Source organism: Cherax quadricarinatus, chromosome 19, assembly GCF_038502225.1.
Source record: "Cherax quadricarinatus isolate ZL_2023a chromosome 19, ASM3850222v1, whole genome shotgun sequence".
Classification (NCBI taxonomy): Eukaryota; Metazoa; Arthropoda; class Malacostraca; order Decapoda; family Parastacidae; genus Cherax; species Cherax quadricarinatus.
The window spans coordinates 25,937,874-25,958,884 of NC_091310.1; the positions used below are offsets into that span (position 1 = coordinate 25,937,874).

At 39.3% G+C, this 21,011-nt stretch overlaps 1 protein-coding gene across 1 annotated transcript; it reads right to left on the bottom strand.

Moving 5' to 3' along the window:
• Nucleotides 1-2,388: 2,388 nt before the first annotated feature.
• Nucleotides 2,389-18,978, bottom strand: LOC128688291 (exosome complex exonuclease RRP42). Its single transcript, XM_053776044.2, has 6 exons — nucleotides 18,819-18,978; nucleotides 8,430-8,626; nucleotides 7,948-8,113; nucleotides 7,071-7,265; nucleotides 5,161-5,319; nucleotides 2,389-3,049 (listed from the first exon to the last, which is right to left on the bottom strand). Exons 1-6 carry the CDS (start codon nucleotides 18,873-18,875, stop codon nucleotides 2,951-2,953), a joined length of 873 nt encoding a protein of 290 aa, XP_053632019.2. The 5' UTR covers nucleotides 18,876-18,978; the 3' UTR covers nucleotides 2,389-2,950.
• Nucleotides 18,979-21,011: the final 2,033 nt, after the last annotated feature.

A 21,011-nucleotide genomic window follows, 5' to 3' on the forward strand; every position in this document is an offset into this window, starting at 1 on the left:
GAATGGGATGGGCCATGGTGCCCAATCCCCCTACCTAGGAACTAGAAGGCCTGTGGGGAGAATCCCAAAGGCTGAAAACAGGAAGGGAACAGGGGAGGGATGTGGAAGGGAGGAGGAAAGGGAAAGGGGGATGGGGAAGATGGGATAGGAAAGGGGTAATTGGGCTTGGTCTCAGGAAGACCAAAAGGTCTAATTCCTCAGACCAAAAGCCTCTTCACTGCACCAAGGAGCCTCCTTTAAAGAGTAATAATAATAATCAGGCTTCCTCAACTTAAATGGTGATGAAGATAGGGAAGCTATGATTTCGTGTATAGGGCAAGGAGGAATAACATCTTGTAGGAGTGAGGAAGAGCCAGTTGTGAGTGTGGGGAAAGTTCGTAAGGTAGTACGTAAAATGAAAGGGGGTAAGGCAGCCGGGATTGATGGGATAAAGATAGAAATGTTAAAAGCAGGTGGGGATATAGTTTTGGAGTGATTGGTGCAATTATTTAATAAATGTATGGAAGAGGGTAAGGTACCTAGGGATTGGCAGAAAGCATGCATAGTTCCTTTGTATAAAGGCAAAGGGGACAAAAGAGAATGCAAAAATTATAGGGGGATAAGTCTGTTGAGTATACCTGGTAAAGTGTATGGTAGAGTTATTATTGAAAGAATTAAGAGTAAGACGGAGAATAGGATAGCAGATGAACAAGGAGGCTTTAGGAAAGGTAGGGGGTGTGTGGACCAGGTGTTTACAGTGAAACATATAAGTGAACAGTATTTAGATAAGGCTAAAGAGGTTTTTGTGGCATTTATGGATTTGGAAAAGGCGTATGACAGGGTGGATAGGGGGGCAATGTGGCAGATGTTGCAGGTGTATGGTGTAGGAGGTAGGTTACTGAAAGCAGTGAAGAGTTTTTACGAGGATAGTGAGGCTCAAGTTAGAGTATGTAAGAAAGAGGGAGATTATTTCCCAGTAAAAGTAGGCCTTAGACAAGGATGTGTGATGTCATCGTGGTTGTTTAATATATTTATAGATGGGGTTGTAAGAGAAGTAAATGCGAGGGTCTTGGCAAGAGGCGTGGAGTTAAAAGATAAAGAATCACACATAAAGTGGGAGTTGTCACAGTTGCTCTTTGCTGATGACAATGTGCTCTTGGGAGATTCTGAAGAGAAGTTGCAGAGGTTGGTGGATGAATTTGGTAGGGTATGCAAAAGAAGAAAATTAAAAGTGAATACAGGAAAGAGTAAGGTTATGAGGATAACAAAAAAATTAGGTGATGAAAGATTGGATATCAGATTGGAGGGAGAGAGTATGGAGGAGGTGAATGTATTCAGATATTTGAGAGTGGACGTGTCAGCGGATGGGTCTACGAAAGATGAGGTGAATCATAGAATTGATGAGGGGAAAAGGGTGAGCAGTGCACTTAGGAGTCTGTGGAGACAAAGAACTTTGTCCTTGGAGGCAAAGAGGGGAATGTATGAGAGTATAGTTTTACCAATGCTCTTATATGGGTGTGAAGGATGGGTGATGAATGTTGCAGCAAGGAGAAGGCTGGAGGCAGTGGAGATGTCATGTCTGAGGGCAATGTGTGGTGTGAATATAATGCAGAGAATTCGTAGTTTGGAAGTTAGGAGGAGGTGCAGGATTACCAAAACTGTTGTCCAGAGGGCTGAGGAAGGGTTGTTGAGGTGGTTCGGACATGTAGAGAGAATGGAGCGAAACAGAATGACTTCAAGAGTGTATCAGTCTGTAGTGGAAGGAAGGTGGGGTAGGGGTCGGCCTAGGAAAGGTTGGAGGGAGGGAGTAAAGGAGGCTTTGTGTGCGAGGGGCTTGGACTTCCAGCAGGCATGTGTGAGCGTGTTTGATAGGAGTGAATGGAGACAAATGGTTTTTAATACTTGACGTGCTGTTGGAATGTGAGCAAAGTAACATTTATGAAGGGATTCAGGGAAACCGGCAGGCCGGACTTGAGTCCTGGAGATGGGAAGTACAGTGCCTGCACTCTGAAGGAGGGGTGTTAATGTTGCAGTTTAAAAACTGTAGTGTAAAGCACCCTTCTGGCAAGACAGTGATGGAGTGAATGATGGTGAAAGTTTTTCTTTTTCGGGCCACCCTGCCTTGGTGGGAATTGGCCAGTGTGTTAATAAATAATAAATAAATTCCTCAACTTATTAAACTCTCTGCAATACTAATTATTATTATTACAATCAGAACTAAGTGCTATTTGCAATACTAATGATTCAACATATACTTGAAAATTTTGGTTGAAAAAAAAAAAAGTGGGGTTTCTGTTACTAAGGGAAGCATAGACAGTATTGTAGTACAATTGCAAGCTAGTTTTCTGGCCAGATTTTAAAGGTTATTCAATGTGTTCTTACAGCACATAAAGGAAAATCATACAACAGTTGATAAAGATACTCTATATAATTCAAGAATTTGTACGTTTAGCTTCCAACTTCAATTTTAGATCTATTGTCATCAGATTCTTATAGCATATGGTTTTATTGTCTGATGTAATGTCAATACAGTCAACAAATGCATGTTTGTTAAAATAGTGTACAGTATATAGCCTTTATAATCAAAAAAAACAATTTTTTTTTAAATGTTACTAGCTCACTTCATTAACTTCAATACAGAAGAGCCCTGATTTATGATGCTTCAATTTACAGTTTCACAACTATGATATTGGCACTTTGTTAAATATTCTTGGTTAAAGTAATGAAATTAGATGCTGAATACTGTGCCTCAAAAACACATCTTCAATTATAATATGAGTGTCTATGGTGAACAAGTCCGAATTCTGAACAACTTGCCTACAAACAATTATTAAAATGTATTATTGTCGTAAGTTGGATCCCTATAGTATTCATTATATTATTCAGAGTAAAAAGTCAGGGTATGTGAACTAGAATTTGTAACCAACTTACAGCCTTCATTTGTTAGGAAATGGTTTAAGTACACAAAGTGCTAAAGAAACCCTTTTATTGGTCTATCCACAATACTTTCTTCTTGCTGTAACTTTTGCATTAGTTTTTGGTGAATCTTGACTCCAAGGTCTCTTGCACTCTGTCATGTGAAGAAAAAACATACTTTGAACTTTTCATTACTCACCAAGTAATCACAATATTTATTGACATAGATTTGAAACCATAAAATTTAACTTCTTTAACAATTAGCAAATGGTCCAAAGACATAACCTGAATGGGTTTGTTATTAATTTCTAAAAAGCTTTATTTTGCAGAAAATACTAGAATTCAATTCTGTTATAGCTAGTAAATGGAGTGCATAATTCAACTATTAAACTAACTCTCAACCCACTGATGAAATTAAAAACGAGAAAGCCACCTCAAGTGAACATATGGGCACTCATATTTAGAAACTGAACCTAAAATTTTGAGAACATTTAAAATTTCTTGAATATCTTATGATCACTTCCTGCATAGAACACCAAAGGTAAATGAATTTTTTATTTATTATTATCTTGGACATACAGTTACCAACAATATTAAATGTTTTCCTGCTAGTTCCCACCTCTCAAACAGCTGTCAAACCTCTATATTTAGCTGGGAAAATAATTTGGATATTGTCTTAAGACAACTGAAAATGAGATTTCATTATCTTCTTAAGAACTTTATTGAGTAGTTACTTTATTCTTTTTATTTTATGATTACAAAAACAGTTTTTAATCATTCACTCTACAATTTTATGGTCATCAAACTGTAAATGTGAATTCAGAGTTTTCTTTCAGTCATGAAATGATTTATAATGTGAATTCAGAGTTCTCGTTCAGTAATGAAATGACTTATAATGATGATGCAGTTGGTATTTTTTTTTTTTTTTTTTTGTAATGCTGTTTTGACTATTTCAGAACATTATTTACTCTAAAACTGTCTGATTTAACATGAAATGACATGAAGTTGAGGTAATTTTTGACCTAAAACATGCATTAAAATTTTTAACATGGAAAGTAGTGTTAAGTACGTTTCCATGATCTGACTTTTCACGTTGCAAGCCATCTTGTAGGACACACTAATTTCATATCTCGGGGGACTGCTGTAGTTGTGCGATCAGATAAATATAGCAAGAGTAGTTGTCGAAGCAGAGGAATATAACAAAAGCAACTATGGAAGCAGAGGAATATACCTGTCCTCAGTCTAATTTAGATAAGACCAAGGCTGAATGAAGACAAAGACTTTTGTATCAGTTATACAGGAAAAATAAGAAATTATTTACTGTGCTCAGTCTACTAAAACAGCTTTTATGGAGGCTTTTTGGGATCTCTACATTTGGCAACTGAAAAGGAGGCTAAGAAATTTAGTGCACTGGAAAACCATAATAGATAAGCCATACTGGATAGTGTTGAATGGGGAATCTTAAGAGTAGGGATGGGACGATACCAAAACTTTTTCCAATACGGATAATCAATTTTAGGCTGGTAATGATACTGTCAAAATTAGTTGATACTCACCAATACTTTGACATTCTCCTAGTTAAAAGTGCCCCATAAATGTCATCAAGCTAATTATTATTACCTTCAGAAGGAAGAGCTAAACTTATAGGGGTTATACAGCACCTGGGGAATGGAAGGCAATCGAGTTCAATCCAAGGAAGCATAAGACAAGTTCAATTTCTTGAATCAAGAGCCCTTGCCAGAATCAAGGTGGAATAAGCCCCATAGCTAAAAGAATGGATTTAAGATATGCTATTGCAAATTGTGTAACAGGCTTTTTCCAGGTAAAAACAGAAAAGAAAAAACTGCCCTAACAAAATGGTATTCAGGAAAGGCAGTGCAAATGTATATTTCAAGATATAGCAGGGTAGTTGGTGGAATGGTCCCTTCCTATAACCAAACTGATGGGGAAAATCAGGTTTAAGTCCAAAAGTATCACACAAGTTGTTAGTTAACCATGTGATACAGAAATTTTCAAGGAAAGGCCCACTAGGCTTCCATTCAAGAGGCAAAATTTCTTCAGACCTAATCCAGCTGAAGCAGTATAATAGTGCCAAGGGTGCAAGTGTTATTTATTACAGTACATGATAATTTGATAATTTTTTATAGATAATCTTCAGTACACTGTAATGTATATAGAAATGAGAAACTATTTGGTGTCTTTTGAATGCAGTAGTTTATTAAAGTTAAATCCCAAATACAGCATTACAGAAAGAAAAAATCTTACCCTAATTGAAGCACTTAATGTCAGAGGTGTAAATGTGCCTGAACCAAATTGTTGTGTTGCAGTAATTAATCCTTTTGGGGTAACACCAACTACTATCTGCACAGGGCCACAGCATTCTTCTTCAGGGGTTGGGTCAACAACAGTCAAATTCTCAGTAATCTACGAAAGGAGAAAGGTGGATCAGTATTCAAAACTTCCTAAAACATAAATGTTAATACATACATTTCAAAACTTTTTCTACAATGCATCTGTATGCTTTAGAGGTAAGTGGCTGGAAATGCAACAAAAGGAACATCACCCATTTCAACCATTCACTTTTCTACCTCTAAGATACTGTACAAAACATGACTCTTACAAAAATCTAAGCACTGTTATTTAACATACCATACATATAACTTGAAGCATATATGTGAACAGTATTTAGATAAAGGTAGGGAAGTTTTTATTGCATTTATGGATTTAGAAAAGGCATATGATAGAGTGGATAGAGGAGCAATGTGGCAGATGTTGCAAGTATATGGAATAGGTGGTAAGTTACTAAATGCTGTAAAGAGCTTTTATGAGGATAGTGAGGCTCAGGTTAGGGTGTGTAGAAGAGAGGGAGAATACTTCCCGGTAAAAGTAGGTCTTAGACAGGGATGTGTAATGTCACCATGGTTGTTTAATATATTTATAGATGGGGTTGTAAAAGAAGTAAATGCTAGGGTGTTCGGGAGAGGGGTGGGATTAAATTATGGGGAATCAAATTCAAAATGGGAATTGACACAGTTACTTTTTGCTGATGATACTGTGCTTATGGGAGATTCTAAAGAAAAATTGCAAAGGTTAGTGGATGAGTTTGAGAATGTGTGTAAAGGTAGAAAGTTGAAAGTGAACATAGAAAAGAGTAAGGTGATGAGGGTATCAAATGATTTAGATAAAGAAAAATTGGATATCAAATTGGGGAGGAGGAGTATGGAAGAAGTGAATGTTTTCAGATACTTGGGAGTTGACGTGTCGGCGGATGGATTTATGAAGGATGAGGTTAATCATAGAATTGATGAGGGAAAAAAGGTGAGTGGTGCGTTGAGGTATATGTGGAGTCAAAAAACGTTATCTATGGAGGCAAAGAAGGGAATGTATGAAAGTATAGTAGTACCAACACTCTTATATGGATGTGAAGCTTGGGTGGTAAATGCAGCAGCGAGGAGACGGTTGGAGGCAGTGGAGATGTCCTGTCTAAGGGCAATGTGTGGTGTAAATATTATGCAGAAAATTCGGAGTGTGGAAATTAGGAAAAGGTGTGGAGGTAATAAAAGCATTAGTCAGAGGGCAGAAGAGGGGTTGTTGAGGTGGTTTGGTCATTTAGAGAGAATGGATCAAAGTAGAATGACATGGAAAGCATATAAATCTATAGGGAAAGGAAAGAGGGGTAGGGGTCGTCCTCGAAAGGGTTGGAAAGAGGGGGTAAAGGAGGTTTTGTGGGTGAGGGGCTTGGACTTCCAGCAAGCGTGCATGAGCGTGTTAGATAGGAGTGAATGGAGACGAATGATACTTGGGACCTGACGATCTGTTGGAGTGTGAGCAGGGTAATATTTAGTGAAGGGATTCAGGGAAACCGGTTATTTTCATATAGTCGGACTTGAGTCCTGGAAATGGGAAGTACAATGCCTGCACTTTAAAGGAGGGGTTTGGGATATTGGCAGTTTGGAGGGATATGTTGTGTATCTCTATACGTATATGCTTCTAAACTGTTATATTCTGAGCACCTCTGCAAAAGCAGTGATAATGTGTGAGTGTGGTGAAAGTGTTGAATGATGATGAAAGCATTTTCTTTTTGGGGATTTTCTTTCTTTTTTTTTGGGTCACCCTGCCTCAGTGGGAGACGGCCGACTTGTTGAAAAAAAAAAAAAAAAAAACATATAACTTACTCGCAAGTGAGTTATGAGAATAGGGGCATTGGAGACATCAAGTCTGTCAACATCACATGGGTTATCAGACACTGAGAACTCTAATTCTCCACCATCTTCTCCAGTAATGTAGATTCTTGGCATCTTGGTAGCCCAGAGTGCTGCTTTCACACCCAAACTTACAGCATCAAACAAATTTCCACCACATTCCAGTATCTAAGAAAAATATATTGTTACAAATATCTGTACATTATAGCTCTACCATACAATTATATACTTTTATTCCTTTTCACTTAAAGAGATAAAGTAGAAGAGCAATCATGATGTCAATACATGAAGTATAGTACAGTTGTCCCAGTAAATTCATGTGTTGTTATATTCATGAATTTTGATTATATAATGCTTTTACAGATGGCAGTCAGCAAACAGATTCAATTATCTAATGTTCCTTTGACATGATGACTTTACCACATCAGAATGTCTTAATTTGGTAATTAATTTTTAAGAATGTCAACCAAAGTGAAATATCAGTGATATGGTCTCTGAAACACACAAAAATCAGAATATGATTTATAATATCATACTGTACATTAGCTAGTACACACTTTAATAAACTTTGTCTAAACCTTGGTTTCTAAGGCAACTTAAAAGGAGTCTTTCCAACATCTTAATAAACAATTATCATATACTAGAGAACTGCAAATTATTTATTTGTCCTTCCTACATTTATAATATACAACTGTACCTTTAAAAATTATTTACTGTTGGAGGGAAATAAATATTAAGCTCAAATTTAGTCATTTAAGAAAAATGCAACAGAGAATATTGTAGTAAAAAAAATACTAATTAAAAAGTAGATACAGTACTTAGTCTACTAAAAAAAAATAACATGAATTACCTCAATATCCACATAGAGCACTTTGACATGCTTGCCTGGAACAACACAAAGTTTGGCAGTGTTGAGTGTATGTGGAGAGGAATATACTCGTTCCAACATGGAACTCAGGCTTGTGGCTAAATCCTCACCCCCTCGGCCTTCAAACTCTGGAGCAGCATTAGCCGAGCTGGAATATAATTTTGGAACATTAACTGTCTTGTATTTACCCCTAAACAAATTTAAATTCTTTAAAGTAATTTTTTTTCATTTTCATACAATGTAATATTGTACGTCTCTCAGCAGACAGAAGATGAAGCTTCCATCACACTTGAGGCTGAAAGACCCATGTGGATTTAGTGCTTCCCATAACTATATCGCAAAATTATTTTCTTTACAAATACAATTTGTTGTTTCCCATGATATAAGAAGGTGGACACTTAAGTTTTAACAAAAAAGGAATCATTACTTTTAAATGTACCATGCAAAGATATAGAGCACCATACCAATTTACAAAGAAGTGGAGTTGTCCATTTTTAGGCTGGTCTAGTAGCGGTGGTTCCATTTCCATTTTGACTGTAATTAGGACATCTGTGCGGTCAAGCCTAATCCGAGCTGACCCATTAGCAGTAGAAACTAGACCAGTTTCTATCTCAAGCTGTCGATAATCAAGGTGATCTCTACCATCAACACGAGTACCTAGCTGTTGACCAATAAAAAACACTTACAGTAATAAAATTGCAGCATGCAAAATACATTTTTTATGAAAAATGCCAGTGAATTTTTTTCACCTTGATCTCTTTCTAATATCAGAAATGTGTATAGAAGTTATCTGTTAACTGTTGTCATTCAATGTTTCCTGGGATCAGTGTCATGGAGGCCAAGTTTTATACTGCCACTATCTGAACTGAAAGGAAAGTTGAGATAAGTGCATACTGAATGCAAATACTACATGTTCATGAGACAAAGAAAAAACTAGTAATCTTGCCAGAGCAAAACAAAACATTCAACAGGCTTCCAATTTACACTTTACTGACAGCATGGTTGCATCTTCTTGGAAGACAAATATTTAAAGTGCAGTACAACAGATAATGTTATGGATGTGCTGTACATTACAGCATGACTTAATCACAGTACATAATGTCAAAGCTATAAGACCTATACTGTAGTACAGGGTGGGGCACGGTGACCGTATTAGAAAGTCAGGTGGGGGGAGCCGTATAGCGAGTTTTGGTCATAATTTGAAATGTCCGTATTAGCGGAACGCCGTAAAGCGGGGCCTTCCTGTATATTCTTTTCTACTGACCACTAAGTTTCCATCAAATTATTTCTAGCTAAAGTTGGCAAAATAATTTACTTTAGCATCAAACCTTTGTTAACCCTTTGAGGGTTTTCGTCGTACTAGTACGTCTTACGCGTAGGGGTTTTTGACGTACTAGTACTCATAAATTCTAGCGGCCTCAAATCTAGTGGGAGAAAGCTGGTAGGCCTTCATATGAAAGAATGGGTCTATGTGGTCAGTGTGCACAGTCTAAAAAAAATCCTGCAGCACACAGTGCATAATGAGAAAAAAAAAACTGACCATTTTTTTTTAATAAATCAGCGACTTTGCAGTGTATTTTCGTATGGTATTTATTGTTGTATTCTAGTTTTCTTGGTCTCATTTTATAGAATGGAAGACATATTACAGAAATTGAGATGATTTTGACTGGTTTTACAAAGAAAGGTGCCTTGAAATTGAGCTCAAAGTAGCAGAAATGTTCGATTTTTACCAAACTTCAAAAGTAAACAAATCGTGCCAAGCGTGCAATACATGTCAACTGGTGAGTCTAATATTCTTTCACAAGTGCACCAATAATATTTATACCATTTTTTACACTAATGCAGTAGTCTGCATAACAGTAAATCTTATATTTTTTGTGAAAATAAAAATTCAAAGTGGAAAGCAAAAGAATATAAGAGGGGCCTTGAGACGTGACTAATGACCAGAGGAAATGTCATTTTAGTGCCAGGAATGTCTTTCTTGTTTATTCTGGACCCTATTCGGAAATTGGCATCTTTTGAAATTTGTGTGAAATTGGCAAAATTGCTAAATTCTGACCACTGTACTGGATAGTTGAATTTCATAAATGAGTGGTTTCTTGCACCCATTCGATAGAAAAAATGGAGTTCTAGCGAAATATTCATGTTTTTTGTCGACTAGTACAGTGAAATTGGCCGAAAATGGGGCTCAAAGTGGGCAAAATCGCCGATGCGTAAACATCGCCGAGACCGCTAACTTTGCGAGAGCATTATTCCGTAAGTTTTCTATCAAATTTCAAACTTTTGGTGTCTTTATGATCGGGAAAAGATTCTCTATCTTTTCATAAGATAAAATAATTTTTTTTTTTTTTAAATTTGGCCGACCCTGAGAACGAGTTTTGGAGAGGGCCTGTCGACCCTCAAAGGGTTAAGTATGGAATTGGATGCTCTAAATGTAGGGTAAATAAGAGGCTAGTAATTTAAATTACAAAATTTAACCTTCATTTCTTTTAACCCCTTTCAGTGGCAGTCAGTGAGGCCAGGGTCCCTCACATAGTTCTACATCATGAGCTCAACTCACTCAGATAAGCTGTGAGCAGTAAATTTTGACCTAGATATGAGAGAAAAGGTCTGTAAGTGAACATGCATGATATAAAAAAAAAAGTGCTGCCTTTATGCAGTGCATGATGGACAAAGCAAAACTCCAACTGTATGAATGGTATGAAATAGCAATTTTGCAGAATTTTCTCAGAGGGTTTTTATGGTTTTATTGGCTGTTATTTGGTATCATTTGATAGAATGGAAGACATACTATTGAAATGTAGTTGATTCTGGTTGGTTTCAGGATGGTAACTACCTTGAAACTGAGCTCTATGAATCGTAATTAGTATTATTATTACAATCATGGGGAGCACTAAACCCATAGGGATTATACAGTGCCTGTGGGGAGGATGGAGGGTATTCAGGCTCAATTCAGAGAACTGGAGCATAGATCCACTTCCTTATATTAAAAGCCCCTCACCAGCATCATGTAATATCCCTTGAGGGATCTAAGAATCATAAATGTTTGATTTTTGCCGATTTTCCTGAGGACGGGCAAGGTCCCCCGATCTGTTCTAGGAGTTTTTAATAGGCCTGATTCAATTACTGGAATACTGTAAACATGACCAATTGTTCCTGTTTATATTTTATTATCTGAGAAACAGAGTACATCTTCTATTTTCGTGCGATTATGAATTAAAAAAGGAAGGCAAATGTAACATACGAGAGGCCTGGGGACGTGACTAATGAAAAGAGGAAAAGTTGTTTTAGTGCAGAAATGTCTACATTGCTTATTTGGGACTATTCTTAAATTTTTATTTTATAGTTTTGTGTAAAATTTCTAAATTACTGATTTCTGTGCATTCTACAGGGTAGTTGTAATAACTGAATGGGTAGTTTCTTGTGCTCAATCAATAGAATGGAAGTTATTTTAGCGAGATAAAAATTTGGTCAACTGGAGCAGGAACTGGCTTAAGACGTGACTCAAAGTGGGTGAAATCACCAGAGAAAAAGACACTCAGAGATGCAGGATCTTGGAATCATCACTCATCCATGTTTCGAACAATTTCAACCATAACAATGGCTTTTACAACATAACTAAACCTCATGCTAGGAAATGTCATTGTTATCCTACATAGCATCATTCCTACAATGGAAATAAAGTCACTCTGACTTTTTCAGGTTATCCTAGGTAATTTACACAGTGTATGATAACTGTACTTATGTGCCTGTGCCGAAATAAACTTAATTACTTACTGGCCCATGTGGTGTAGTCCTTCTCAAATCCAACCTCTTTTCAGCAGTCAACTTCATGATTCCTCACCTGACCCTTCACAACACTGTGCTCCATATATATACTCACATACTCTCTGCTCAGGTAGGTCTGTTTATAACTTGATAAATCCCACTGTGTGGGCAAAATGTAGTTAATAATGGATCACATTATACTGCATTTTTGTCTATTTTCCATCACAACTGTATATATTTTGGTATAATTATTGACAACATGTAAAGTAAAAGGACACAAGTGCAACTAGTGTGACTTTTATTGTGGCAATGTTTCGCTTCACAAAGCTCCTGGAGAGCGAAACGTTGCCACAATAAAATGTCACATTAGTTGCACTTGTGTCCTTTTACTTTATCACAACTACCATAATTAGCACCAGCTCCACCACCACCATCACCAACTTGTGCACAACCACCACCACCTGGAGGGATTGGCACCTAACCTGCACACGAAAATCATTCCCTATGTAAGCAAAAGACTCAGCAGGAGATGCAACATTCCCCCGATGAAAAGCAGGGGCGCCACGAGTCCATTGAGAGAGAACACAGTAAGTGTCCAGGGCCCAAGACTGTTCAATTGCCTCCCAGCATACATAAGGGGAATTACCAATAGACCCCTGGCAGTCTTCAAGAAGGCACTGGACAGGCACCTGAAGTCAGTACCTGACCAACCTGGCTGTGGTTCGTATGTCAGCTTGTGTGCTGCCAGCAGTAACAGCCTGGTTGATCAGACCCTGATCCACCATTAGGCCTGGTCTCAGACCGGGCCGTGGGGGAGTTGACCCCCGAAACCCTTCCCAGGTAAACTCCAGGTAACCTGGTGCACAACTACCACCACCACCACCTGGCACTTTGGCACAGTTACCCTTTAGCAATGATGACACTGATTTACCTAATTTTAATACAAATGACCCATTGCCATATATTGATGATTATAATTGTTTTATGAAAACGGGCCTTCACTTTATTCACGCCAACGCAAGATCACTTCTTCCTAAATTGGCAGAGATTAGGATTCTAGCTAACAAAATTAGGGCGGCAGTTATAACCATCTCTGAATCCTGGTTGGATGATACGGTGACTGACGACGAGGTCAAAATAGAAGGTTACAATATAAAACGCTTAGATAGGAACTGAAAGGGTGGTGGGGTATGTGCCTACATTAGAAATGACTTAGCTTACAACCCAAGACCTGATTTAAATAACAATAAACTGGAGATTCTATGGTTTGAAGTGCTGCTTCCCAAGACCAAACCCATCTTAGTAGGAACTAGTTACCGCCCTCCCACCCAGGACCAGTTCTTAGAAGACTTTTCCAGAGTATTGTCCGGACTTGAAAACAATTGCGAGACAATAATACTGGGAGACTTCAATATCTGTTTTCAGCAGCAAAATAACGGGCTATGCAAAAGGTATAAGCAAATTCTAGGTTTAAATAGTTACACTCAACTAATTAATACACCAACCCGGATCACACAGTTCTCAGCCACCATAATTGACCACATACTTTGTAACCGCGCTGAGAATATTAGTCAGTCAGGCGTCATTACCACAGACCTTAGTGATCATTTCATCATTTACTGCACCAGGAAAATCACTAGGGATAGGATAGGCCTACACAGGACAATAAAAATGAGGTCAACTAGAAACTACAGTAAAGAAACACTGGTAAATAGGCTACACAATTGTGACTGGACAGAGATAAGTTGCACGGACGTAAACGATGCCTGGGAAAAATTCAAAACAATGTTCACTACCATCCTTGATAATATTGCACCAGTTAAAGAGGTTAGGATTAAACGAAGAACTGAACCCTGGATGACTACTGAGATATTAGATAATATGAAATTCAGAGACCAGCTGCTAAAAAGATTTTAAAGCAAACAGACAGGATATTGCAGCACTGAATGATTTCCAAAGGGTGAGGAACAGAGTACAGAGACTTATAAAAGGAGCAAAGGCAAAGCACTATTGCTCAAAGCTCTGGCTACAACTAAAACAGTTGGGGTATAGCCATAAGCCAGTAGATAGGTCTAACATAGTACTCACTATCGATAATGAGGTATGCCACGAAACATCTAAGGTGGCAAATTGCTTTAATTCCTACTACACATCTGTTGCATCAACACTAGTAAGTAAACTACCAGCTGCATCAAATACCATTAACACAGACTCTGATAAGTTTCAAACATACTATACCAATAGAGGGGTAACCCCAAACAGTTGTCAACTAGTAAGTGTATCTCATGACTTTATTCAAAAAGAACTAAGCAGGTTAAACCCAACTAAGAGCACAGGCCCTGATAACATCCCGTCTAAGTTCGTAAAAGATGGTGCTTCTGAACTGTCAATCCCTGTTGCTCGCATAATAAATCTATCAATCACCACTAATACCGTACCGGAGGGGTTCAAGGAGGCCAGAGTTACTCCTATCTTCAAGAAAAATAGTAGGTCTGATGTCAGCAACTATAGGCCTGTTAGTATACTCAGTATAATATCCAAAATTCTAGAGAGGGCAGTGTACTCTCAAGTAGTTAAGTACCTTAATGACAACAACATTCTCCATAGCTATCAATCGGGCTTTAGAAGATCTTACTCAACCGACACCTCCCTAATTAATCTGATGGATTACCTGAGAACTGAAATGTCAAAGGGGAACCTCATTGGGGTGGCCCGGTGGCCTGGTGGCTAAAGCTCCCGCTTCACACACGGAGGGCCCGGGTTCGATTCCCGGCAGGTGGAAACATTTCGACACGTTTCCTTACACCTGTTGTCCTGTTCACCTAGCAGCAAATAGGTACCTGGGTGTTAGTCGACTGGTGTGGGTCGCATCCTGGGGGACAAGATTAAGGACCCCAATGGAAATAAGTTACAGTCCTCGATGACGCACTGACTTTCTTGGGTTATCCTGGGTGGCTAACCCTCCGGGGTTAAAAATCCGAACGAAATCTTATCTTATCTTATCTTATAGGTATGGTAACCTAAGACCTGCAAAAGGCCTTCGATACTGTCAACCACAATATATTATGTAAGAAACTTCAAGCTATCGGTATAGGTTCTGTAGACTGGTTTAAGTCCTACCTTAGCAACAGGAGACAAATTGTCAAAATCAACAAAACAGAATCAGAACCCCTGCCAATAACATGTGGAGTTCCCCAAGGTAGTATTCTGGGTCCCTTATTATTCTTATGTTATGTCAATGACATGCCTATCAGTGTCAAGTGCAATCTCCTACTGTATGCAGATGACAGTGCCCTGTTAGTGTCAGGTAAAGACCCACAAGATATAGCTAATGTTTTAACTCAGGAACTGGAGTCCTGCAGCAAATGGTTAGTAGACAACAAACTATCATTATACCTCGGGAAAGCTGAAGCCATTCTCTTTGGCACGAAACATAAACTGAGAAGGGTAAATAATTTTAATGTCCAGTGTAATGGGGAGCCCATCACTTTGGTTTCATCAGTAAAATATCTGGGAATCCCCTTTGACCCATGGATGTCAGGAGAATTGATAGGGAACAGTGTAGTAAAGAAAGCGAATGCCAGACTGAAGTTCCTGTATAGACAAGCACAGTGTCTACCTACTGAGGCTCGCAGGACCCTATGTCTAGCCATTATACAGTGTCATATGGATTACGCTTGCTCTTCATGGTACTCTGCCTTGACAAAAAAACTGAAAGATAGACTGCAAATCACCCAGAACAAAATCGTAAGATTCATCCTGGGGCTGGGACCAAGAGAACATGTAGGCCAGGATGAATTACAGCAGTTGGATATGCTGAATGTTGAAGACAGAGTAAAACAACTGAAGATAAATCATGTTTATAAAATTGCTCACAAACAGTGTCCAGAATATCTTGCTGTCAATTTTGTCAAGGTTGGGAACCAAAGCAATCATAGTACTAGGGGGAGAGAGCACAACTTTGTAGTACCCACAGTCATTGGCCAGGCTTCAAACACCTTTTGTTGTACAGCAATAAAGGAATGGAACAGACTACCTGCACATGTCAAAGCCAGTCATAGCATGAACCAGTTCAAGAAGAGTGCCAAAAGGTGTCTGATAAATGTAGCTACAGAAAGGGAGGGGAATGATTTTCTATTTTTTAGCTAACACGTGTAAATTTTACCTTATTTCTAGTAATGACCCTCGTATTGTAGATAGTCTTAATGACCCTCGTGTAGTAGATAGTCTTTTTAGTATGATAATAAGATGTTATCTTCATTATAGAATAATAAGAAAATAGTATAACCTTTATATTATAATAATAAGGTAAAAGGACCCCAATGGAAATAAGTCACCCTGTCTGACTTTTTTGGGTTATCCTAGGTTCTCTACACATATGCTGCTATGTATGATAATTCTATGTAACTGTATTTGTGTATACCTGAATAAACTTACTTACACCTGGTGCACAAAAACCACCACCACCAACTGTTACACAGCCACCACCACCTGGTGCACAACCACAACCACCACCATCTGGTGCACAACCACCACCTGGTTCACTACCACCAACTGGTGTACAACCACCACCACCAACTAGTACAGAACCACCTGGTGCACAACCACCACCACAAATCCAGCAACCACCATCAGACTGTATCTGGGATTGGCAGAAAGATGCAATATTAATGCAAAATTCTGGATAGGTTTAGATTTAAAAAGGATGTAGAAAAGTACTGGTTTGGAACTAGAGTTGTTATTGAGTAGAACAGTCTGCCAAGTAAGGCGATTGAAACTATAAAATTATGTAGCTAATTTTAACAATAGGTTAGACAAATACACGAGAGAAAAGGGTTGGTTCTGTGTGGGTTCATCGAATTTTCAACCTTGGATATCTTTAAGAATGAGTTGTACAAATACATGAGTGAGAACGGGACTGGTGGCAAAAGCTCTCACTTCACATGGTGAGGGTTTTTCAAAAATACAAAACCACCCAATACATTAGTAAAAAAATGTCAAACTGCATGCAATGTTAGTTAGCATCGAACTTAAGCTAAAAGAATCCTTTAGGAGTCAGGAATCGCGGGAAGAACTAAAAGCCATAAATGAAATCGAAAGAAACCCAAAGTATTTCTTCTCCTATGCCAAATCAAAATCGAGAACAACGTCCAGTATTGGGCCCCTACTTAAACAAGATGGGTCCTACACAGATGACAGCAAGGAAATGAGTGAGCTACTCAAGTCCCAATATGACTCAGTTTTTAGCAAGCCGCTAACCAGACTGAGAGTCGAAGACCAAAATGAATTTTTTATGAGAGAGCCACAAAATTTGACTAACACAAGCCTATCCGATGTTATCCTGACGCCAAATGACTTCGAACAGGCGATAAATGACATGCCCATGCACTCTGCCCCAGGGCCAGACTCATGGAACTCTGTGTTCATCAAGAACTGCAAGAAGCCCCTATCACGAGCCTTTTCCATCCTATGGAGAGGGAGCATGGACACGGGGGTCGTCCCTCAGTTACTAAAAACAACAGACATAGCCCCACTCCACAAAGGGGGCAGTAAAGCAACAGCAAAGAACTACAGACCAATAGCACTAACATCCCATATCATAAAAATCTTTGAAAGGGTCCTAAGAAGCAAGATCACCACCCATCTAGAAACCCATCAGTTACACAACCCAGGGCAACATGGGTTTAGAACAGGTCGCTCCTGTCTGTCTCAACTACTGGATCACTACGACAAGGTCCTAAATGCACTAGAAGACAAAAAGAATGCAGATGTAATATATACAGACTTTGCAAAAGCCTTCGACAAGTGTGACCATGGCGTAATAGCGCACAAAATGCGCGCTAAAGGAATAACAGGAAAAGTCGGTCGATGGATCTATAATTTCCTCACTAACAGAACACAGAGAGTAGTCGTCAACAGAGTAAAGTCCGAGGCAGCTACGGTGAAAAGCTCTGTCCCACAAGGCACAGTACTAGCTCCCATCTTGTTCCTCATCCTCATATCCGACATAGACAAGGATGTCAGCCACAGCACCGTGTCTTCCTTTGCAGATGACACCCGAATCTGCATGACAGTGTCTTCCATTGCAGACACTGAAAGGCTCCAGGCGGACATCAACCAAATCTTTCAGTGGGCTGCAGAAAACAATATGAAGTTCAACGATGAGAAATTTCAATTACTCAGATATGGTAAACATGAGGAAATTAAATCTTCATCAGAGTACAAAACAAATTCTGGCCACAAAATAGAGCGAAACACCAACGTCAAAGACCTAGGAGTGATTATGTCGGAGGATCTCACCTTCAAGGACCATAACATTGTATCAATCGCATCTGCTAGAAAAATGACAGGATGGATAATGAGAACCTTCAAAACTAGGGAGGCCAAGCCCATGATGACACTCTTCAGGTCACTTGTTCTATCTAGGCTGGAATATTGCTGCACTCTAACAGCACCTTTCAAGGCAGGTGAAATTGCCGACCTAGAAAATGTACAGAGAACTTTCACGGCGCGCATAACGGAGATAAAACACCTCAATTACTGGGAGCGCTTGAGGTTTCTAAACCTGTATTCCCTGGAACGCAGGAGGGAGAGATACATGATTATATACACCTGGAAAATCCTAGAGGGACTAGTACCAAACTTGCACACGAAAATCACTCACTACGAAAGCAAAAGACTTGGCAGACGATGCACCATCCCCCCAATGAAAAGCAGGGGTGTCACTAGCACGTTAAGAGACCATACAATAAGTGTCAGGGGCCCGAGACTGTTCAACTGCCTCCCAGCACACATAAGGGGGATTACCAACAGACCCCTGGCAGTCTTCAAGCTGGCACTGGACAAGCAACTAAAGTCAGTTCCTGATCAGCCGGGCTGTGGCTCGTACGTTGGTTTGCGTGCAGCCAGCAGCAACAGCCTGGTTGATCAGGCGCTGATCCACCAGGAGGCCTGGTCACAGACCGGGCCGCGGGGGCGTTGACCCCCGAAACTCTCTCCAGGTAAACTCCAGGTATCTGAGAAAAGTCGGACTATATTTTAGAATACAAAGATTGTCTGATCATAACTTATACAGCTTAAATTACCTTTACTCCATCCACAATATATCTTTTTTCTGCATCACTAAGGTTTACATCTACCATGTTTGTACTTAGTGTAAAATAGCGTGTCACAAAATACGAGTTGCAGAAAAGAAACTATTGTTGATGGTTGTTAAGGGCCACCAGGAAAGGTTGCTGGTCTCCCAGTCTTGCCACTTCCCACAAATGAGTAAAAATTTTCCCACAAAATTCCCACAAATAATGTGTAAATTACACATAACAGCAATTACAGAATGTATTCTAAGTTTATGATTACAAGATGTAAAACAAAGATAAAATGCTTGAAAACAAAATTCACTCTGCCATATGCCATGAGCAAAATATATTAAGTTCAGTGTGCTACAGTAACAGTCTACAGTGGCATAAAAAAAATATAGTATATTTTCAAGCAAAATATTAAATGTGAGGCAAAATGGAAACATAGGCTGCGGTTTGCCTGCTGTGGGCACAGCCCTGAGGCATGGTGGCTAAAACTCTCGTTTCACACGGTTCGATTCCCGGCGAGGGTAGAATAAGTAACTTTATTCAGGTATAATAATAATAATATCTTTATTTACTACAAGTACATGTACATGGTATACAGGCCTAGCTGACAACAATGACATACTACTATATTTTTTAAATACACTACCTAACAGAATACTCCATTCTACTGAATGTACATCAATTCATGCAACCATATGACCTGTCTTTGTAATACTCATTTGTGCTTTATTGTTATCTGTTTACAATAATGTTTTATCACTGATTACATCATTGCTTAGTTAATCTTAAGTTAATTTTAAGCCAGCCCGTAATGCTATGCATACAAGTGGCTTTGGCATGCTGCTCTTACCTGTATTTTTTGTACCTCTGTATGTATGTTCAAATTAAAAAATAAAAAAATAAAAAAAATAAAAAAAAAACAGAAAGCTGCTTGTTATGCTCAGCATGTCGGGCAAATTAGGTCAGTGAAGTGTCCCAGGATGCGACCCACACCAGTCGACTAACACCCAGGTACACAAACCATACCCCCGGCCGGGATTGAACCCGCGGTCATAGAGTCTATGACCGCGGGTTCAATCCCGGCCGGGGGTATGGTTTGTTTGCAATCGTGTCATTACGATTTCTCGAGTCACCCAGGTACACATTTTACTGATGGGGAACATAGACAACAGGTGGAAAGAAACACGCCCAATGTTTCTACTCTGGCTGGGAATCGAACCCAGACCCTCAGTTACATAGAAAATCATACATAAGAGAGATAAGATAAGATTTCGTTCGGATTTTTAACCCCGGAGGGTTAGCCACCCAGGATAACCCAAGAAAGTCAGTGCGTCATCGAGGACTGTCTAACTTATTTCCATTGGGGTCCTTAATCTTGTCCCCCAGGATGCGACCCACACCAGTCGACTAACACCCAGGTACCTATTTGCTGCTAGGTGAACAGGACAACAGGTGTAAGGAAACGTGTCGGAATGTTTCCACCCGCCGGGAATCGAACCCGGGCCCTCCGTGTGTGAAGCGGGAGCTTTAGCCACCAGGCCACCGGGCCACCACATAACAGCATATGTGTAGAGAACCTAGGATAACCCCCCAAAATCAGACAAAGGCACATATTTCCATGAACATCGGACGTGTTTCGTTACACCGGTTGTCTATGTTCACCCATCAGTAAAATGGGTACCTGGGTGTTAGTCGACTGGTGTGGGTCGCATCCTGGGACAAAACTGGCCTAATTTGCCCGAAATGCTCTGCATAACAGGCTGCTTTCTATACAGTAGTATGTCATTGATGTCAGCTACGACTGTATACTTTGAACATGTACTTGTGGAAATAAAGATACGTATTATTATTATTATTATTATTATTATTATTATTATTATTATTATTATTATTATTATTATTATAAAATAGTATGACAGGTAGTGTAATGAAACTAAATAGTATAGCAGGTAGTATGATTAAACTTAATAGTATAACAGGTAGTGCATACCCGGAGTATACTTGGAGAGGGTCTCTTGGGTCAATGCCCCCGCTGTCCGGTCTGTGACCAGGCCTCATGGTGGATCAGGGCCTGATCAACCAGGCTGTTACTGTTGGCCGCACGCAACACGACGTATGAACCCCAGCCCGGCTGGTCACGTACTGACTTTAGGTGCCTGTCCAGTGCGTTCTTGAAGACAGTCAGGGGTTTAT